At 42.9% G+C, this 6,872-nt stretch overlaps 1 protein-coding gene across 2 annotated transcripts in view; it reads left to right on the forward strand.

The window, feature by feature from the left end:
• Positions 1 to 5,134, forward strand: part of Dchs2 (dachsous cadherin-related 2) — a 213,542-nt gene extending 208,408 nt beyond the window's left edge. Inside the window, exon 20 of one of the 2 annotated variants that reach the window (XM_016003822.3) lies at positions 1,786 to 5,134. In XM_016003822.3, the coding sequence (XP_015859308.1) occupies positions 1,786 to 4,397 (2,612 nt within the window). In that variant the 3' untranslated portion in view covers positions 4,398 to 5,134. The remainder of the gene's footprint in view (positions 1 to 1,785) is intronic. The other variant, XM_042279201.2, reaches the window with a different exon arrangement.
• Positions 5,135 to 6,872: the final 1,738 nt, after the last annotated feature.

The following is a 6,872-nucleotide window of genomic DNA, read 5'->3' on the forward strand; positions in this document are numbered from 1 at the left end:
AGCTCACTCAAACATTTAGGCAGGGTACCAGGGGCATTCACAGTGAGCAAACATTGAATGCTGAACTCAATTAAGAGGGGTAATCAGCAACACAGTGTACTAGCAGGGCACGGTCTAGAAAAAAAAATAGAACCCAGACATCACACTTTGGTCTCATCTCTACCCATTACAGCATCACTTTCAAGTGAGAGGTCACTTTAAAATTAGTTGTAAAGAATTATCTGGCCGGGCGTTGGTGGCGCATGCCTTTAATCCCAGTACTCGGGAGGCAGAGCCAGGCGGATCTCTGTGAGTTCGAGGCCAGCCTGGGCTACCAAGTGAGCTCCAGGAAAGGTGCAAAGCTACACAGAGAAACCCTGTCTCGAAAAAAAAAAAAAAAAAAAAAAAAAAGAATTATCTGAAAGAAAAAAATTTAGGTCCAAACTATCAGAATAAGACTCACTGGATGCTTGTAATGAGAGAAATAAGAAGTGCCACACGACTTGTAGACGTGTGTCTACGGTGTAAGTCTAAGCATGTTAGGAACATCACTGCCCTTTCTGTCTTTATTGCTCATGCTTTTCTTCTCCTCTCATAGAAGTTCAGACACTGGCAACTGCTGTCCTGCTTCAACCTATCACAGTGTGTGCAGTGCCAGCCCCTGAGGACTTACTTAATTCTTAGCAGGACTTTGGCCTGATGGGTGTTATACACAAATATTGCCTCAGTGTTGTTTAGAATGTTTTAAATTAGTAATTGCTATCGAGTCAGTCTAGTTCATGATGTGACTATAATTGAAATGTGGCATTTATACCTCACCATTATGCATTTATTTTTAGTGACCATACTTAAACACTTTAATAAAAATGCCATTGTGTACGCACTTGTAAATGTCATGCATGTCTGTTTACCACAAAAAGAGATATTTGATCATTAAGGAAATATATTTGATATATTGTATCATTAAGGAAAAAATTCCGCTTGCTGAATTAACTCATGATCTTGAGAAAAGACATCTTTTTAATTAAGCATTCTACATTAACATTTTCACTGCTTTCATTTGGCTGGAGTTATTTCTAGAGTAATTCCCCATCCATACGTGTTGAGGAGAGAGAATATGAGAGAGAGAGAGAGAGAGAGAGAGAGAGAGAGAGAGAGAGAGAGACAGAAAGAGAGAGAGAGAGAGAGAGAGAGAGAGAGAGAGAGAGAGACAGAAGAGAGAGAGAGAGAGAGAGAGAGAGAGAGAGAGAGAGAGAGAGAGAGAGAGAGAGAGAGAGTTGCCAGGCACACATTCTACCACTTGAGTGATTGACCATCCCAGCCATTTCATTCTTATTTTTATTTGATAGAAGGTCTCATTGTATATAATAATCTAGTCTCAAACTCTTGATCTTCCAGCCAAGTGCTAGGATATAGGCAGGCACTACCTTGCCCAGTTCAGAATAATTATCTTATGCTAGAATTTTTCTGTACATATTCTCATAGATAATGGGATAAAATAAAAATATATGAGACAAGAATGTACATTCTTTTAAAAATAATAATGAAACAACTTACTACACAAAAATAAAACCCAGAGAGAATGTAGCAAAGGCAGTCTCGAGTAGTACATGTAAATGGAAATTGTGATTGGTTCTGAAGCTTTTGTACAAATATCATAATTTTGAAATGTTTTTGCACTATTTGGCTGTAACTTTGCACATCCATCAAAGAGCAACGCACGTTTACATATTCATTAAGCATTTGCTAGCTAAATAAATCCTGAACATTTAGTTCACAGCTTTGACCTGCTGTCTTATTTTTCAGGCACTGTTTTTACTACCGGTTCCACATTACTTCTGGATAACATATCAACACTTCGATTTCTTGTTGAAGCCAGTGACGGTGGAACTCCCTCCCTGAGGGCACTTACGTTAGTGGAGATAGAAATACAAGACGTGAACACCTTTGCCCCTGAGTTTACAGTAGGGTACTATAATCTTAGCTTGAGTGAGGATTCCCCCATTGGAAGCACCCTCATGACATTTTCAACTCTCGACCGTGACTACACTTTCGATAACACACACACTAAGTATTCCATCATCAGTGGCAACTTGCACAACTACTTCCACATTGAAACCAGGCTCCTTCGCTCAGAATACCCCCATCAGCAGGGTGGTGCTCTTGTGCTGCATCATGCTCTGGACAGGGAAGCTAGTTCCAGTCACAAGCTTGTCATCCTAGCATCTGACCATGGTCGCCCTCCTCTGAGTTCCACAGCTGTCATAGCACTAGAAGTTCTGGATGTCAATGACAACACACCCACCTTCAGCAGTCGGCAGTATACTGCCCATGTCAAGGAAAGCACCCCTGTAGGGAGTCATATCACCGTGGTGTCCGCAGATGACCGTGACAAGGATTCACGTGCAGAAATCACCTATGACGTAATCTCTGGAAATGAGAAGGAACATTTTTACTTAGAAGAGAGAACTGGGGTTCTTTATTTGGTGAAACCTCTGGATTATGAGGAAATTATAACATTCACTTTAACCGTCCAAGCTGCTGATGAAGAGGAGAAACATGTTTCTTTCGCTGTCGTGCGAATCAATGTGTTAGATGACAATGACCATACGCCTCAGTTTATGTCCTCCAGCCTGACCTGTGTCACTCCTGAAAACCTGCCTACTTTCTCCATTGTATGTGCTGTCCAGGCTCTGGACTTTGATGCCGGGCCTTATGGAGAAGTGACTTACTCAATTTTGTCACCCTGCCTTGTCACACATGGGGTCCACCCCTATCAGGATCTTTTTGTCATTGACGCTATAACAGGGGATATTCGAGCCGAGCAAATGCTGGACTATGAAAGTGTTACCAAGTATTGCTTGGTCGTTCAGGCCAAAGACAGAGGTGGTGCCACAGCTTCCCTGGAGGTTTGGGTGGAAGTTGAAGGGGTAGATGAATTTGAACCCATCTTTACTCAAGATCAGTACTTTTTCAGTCTCCCTGAGAAAGGTCAGGGACGACAGCTGATTGGCAGAGTGGAAGCCTCAGATGCAGACGATGGTGTCGATGGGGTCGTTCTTTACTCCCTGAGAACTCCGTCCCCCCTTTTTTCAGTAAACAAAACGAATGGCAACATTTACTGGACCCGAACCCCTTTCCTAATCAGCAGCCAGCTCACCAAAGAAGACACCCTTGAAGTGGAAATAATTGCACATAGCCCCAAGCCCAGCTCCAAGTCCACATCCTGCAGTGTGTTTGTGAACGTCTCTTTGCCATCTGAAGGACATCACAGAACGGCATTTGCTCACAGTTTCTCCATCAGCCTCCTGGTCTCCTTTTTAGTGTTCCTCTTCCTTGTCTGCACTCTAATCACACTGATTTTAAGGCATCAGCAGAAAAACCCACTACACAGTTCTGAGGAGAAGACATCATCATCCCCAGATGATGACCCCAGGCTGACTGGAGCAGCAAGCAAGCTCCAGGCTGGGCAGCAGCCCGTGGAGTACAGGGATGTAGCAGGGCCTGCTGGAGCTCTGCCTGCTGAATGGTTGAACTTAATGAGTGTCATGGAGAAGGACATTGTCCACCTGTACAGGCACTCAAACTCCAGTGGCCACTGCTCTGTGGATGGAGAAACTGCAGAAGATAAAGAAATCCAGAGGATAAATGAGCAGCCTTATAGAAAGGACTCAGATTCCGTGCTGAGTGACCGGGGGTCCAGGGTGCCAGACTCAGGCATCCCCAGGGACTCTGATCAGCTTTCTTGCCTCTCGGGAGAGACAGATGTGATGGCTAGTACCGAGGCGATGGCAGCCAGCCATGTGTTTGAGGGAGGAGACAGAGGGGAAGACTGTGACACACTCTATGTTCACAACAATGCATTATCCCAGACAAGAGAGGCAAGAGCAGGTGTCTTGGCTGATAGCAGGGAAGAGTCCTTTACTTCGGTCAGTCAGGAAGGAAGGTGTGCAGCTCTTTCCGCTCAGGCAGCCTCTGCTGATGGTGCCAGAGGCAGCTATGCCTGGGATTACTTCCTCAGTTGGGAACCCAAGTTCCAGCACCTAGCCTCCGTGTTTAACGATATTGCCAGACTGAAGGACGAACATTTGCAGATGCCTGGCATTCCACAAGACACATCATTTGTTTTTCCACCCCCTTTGATAACAGCAGTTGCACAGCCCGGGATTAAAGCAGTTCCACCACGAATGCCAGCCATCACCCTGGGACAGGTTCTTCAGAAATTCCCCCGATCTCCCCTTCCCTACTACGGCAGTTCTGTCCCAGAAGCCATGACTCCCAGCTTCTCTCCCTCTCTTTCCCTACTGACGATACAGACTCCTGCCAGGTCACCAGTGTTGCCAGATGGAGAACCTGTAGGAACACACGTACGGGGCACGTGCCGTGAACTGAAAGCTGAAGACGAAGTCCAAGTCTAAAGTGGCTGCGGTGTCGACTCCCTGCTTGTTCAGCTCTCCACACAGATGGACAAAAAGACACAAGCCTGTCCTACAGGATGGGTTCACTCTTACCCAGCAGCGAGAGATCTCATGTGGACAGTGTTTTCCAAAACTTGCCCATTTCAGTGTCTAGAAGTTCTTCCAGCCTTAATGAGAAGTTATTTCCTCTTTTTTAGACTTTTTGGGTTGCTCTCAGGACTCACATCTGTGGACATTAACTAGTCTGTTTGGTATTCTTGTTTGTTTGTTTGTTTTAATGTTCAGAATTTATGATTTGAATAATCATCAGAAATTGTGACTGGAATTTTTCATGACTCTGGGCTGATACAGCCCAAATAAGCATTCTTGATTGAAGCAGAAAGTACGTTCTCAATGTATGGCTGAGATGAACAGGACAATGCTTCGGCAGCAGTCTGCCACCAGAGACATGATATCTCTGCCTTCTCTACATATGATGCCCCCTCCAGTGCTCTGTCCAGATAAGAAACTTCGAAGATTAATTTATAGAAATTACTTCATTTTATTTTCTTCAGCATATAGTAATTTTGGGCATGAGATAATTTATCTACTCAATGCTCATTTTTAAAGTTTGTGTAGATGAAATTATGTTATGAGCTAATTATAAATGTCATAGAGTAATTTAGCAGTATATTTTTAAATGAAGTTTTTTTATATATATGAAAGTTTCTATTATTAAAGTTAAAGGTGGGTGCCAGAAATCTTTCTTCCATTTATTTACCATTACTTTGTTGTTGCCTGGAACAGTTTCATGACAGGGTGTAAAGAATTCTGCTTTACCCAGTTCCTAGTTCAGAAACATAGTCATGCTGTCTGGTGCTTACATGTAGGGTCATACCCCTCTCTGATGGACTAATAGGGCATCAGAAATGCTTTTTTTCTGTTAGGAGGCTGAGTGCATCCTAAAGATGATGATCTATAAGTCATCTTCCCGTGGGGAGCAGGAGAGGCCGGGGGGAACCACAGCCAGGATTTGGGATCACCTTCTAGGAATCTCAGTGTGAAATCCCTAATGCATCTGGATCATTTTCTCAGTAGATCAAGTGGGCTTCTGCCCTGGAAGTAGCTCTTTTATTTATTTATTTTCGTATAGCCCACCTGTGGAACTGCATGAACTAATTTGTATTTACTCAAAACCATGGCAGGCACAGTGTGCTATCCAGCGTAGTGGGGCCAGTAATTTGATGGGTGCCTATACTGATGGAATATGTAAGTACATCTTCTTGTTGACTCAAATTCATAGCATATGTTTAAACCACATTAGTAAGTAGTAAGTGTGATGGCCATGAACGATTTTGGATAAGCTGGAATTCTAGGGAATTTACAAGTGGGCCATTTAAATATCATAGCACTGATTCATATCTCCCCTTACTTTGGAGCATCTGAAGAAGAAATTTAATAACTTTTGCTAAAAAAAAAAGACAAAAAAGTAATTATTTCACTGTGCCAATGGGCTGTCTTTTGACTCTTTTCAACAGAGTCCGTTGATCAGAGGAAGACACTCACAGTGTTTTCCTTTGCTAATGACATGTGAAAGCTTTACTTTGTAGCAGAATTATCTGTGTTAGCCATGAATGCCTTGTTTTTAAATCGGTTCTCCCATTCTTTAGAAGCAGGGAGTGACCCACCTAACTCTTCCCTACGTTTTTCACCTTTGATTTATTACTGAACATGATTCTGTGGGTGTCTCCCCCTTGCTATTTCATACGAAACAGAAGACAAGACATATTTAGAGCTCCATACCAATATTTAGCAGATCTTTAATTGACGACTTTATTAATCCCATTCCCAGCACTGCCGCACCACCGAAAAACAGCCACAAGTTGAGTGGAGGGTAAGATGTGAACATGCTGGTTAAGTGCTCCTAATAAATCACGTGTCAGCCCTTTAAACCAGAGTGCTTTTTCCTAAGTAAACAATATAATTTCAACTGTCTTCCTTCAAGTTGAATATTAAGCTGCCTCATCTGTTCCGTGTTACTTTGCTGATCTCTACACCGGCTTTGGCACTCGGGAGGGGGTACAGAACTTGTTAGTGGAAAATCATATTAAGCCCCAAATTCATAAGCTATAAAATAAAAGACAGTTGTCTCTTGTTGGAATTTTTGGCTGCCTGAAATTCTGGACTTTCTTGTTGGCAGCCTTAAAAATCCTGGTGTAAATCAGTACCAAATGGATGTCAAAATTCTGTGTCCCAGTAGTAATCATTGGATCAGCTTCCAAAACGGATTCCTGGGCAAATATAGGGGGAAATGCTGTATCTTTAGGGAATTGCTCATTTCACTGTTTTTAAAAATATTGAAATGTGTGATCCACTACTGGCAGCCCTCACATATGTATGTTTAGCCCAAGTTAGATATTCATATCCAACTGGGGCAGGATCTGTTTCCCTACACCTTTGTCCTTGACTTTCTCCATGCTCTTTTTTAGAACTTCT

Source organism: Peromyscus maniculatus, chromosome 6, assembly GCF_049852395.1.
Source record: "Peromyscus maniculatus bairdii isolate BWxNUB_F1_BW_parent chromosome 6, HU_Pman_BW_mat_3.1, whole genome shotgun sequence".
Lineage (NCBI taxonomy): Eukaryota > Metazoa > Chordata > Mammalia > Rodentia > Cricetidae > Peromyscus > Peromyscus maniculatus.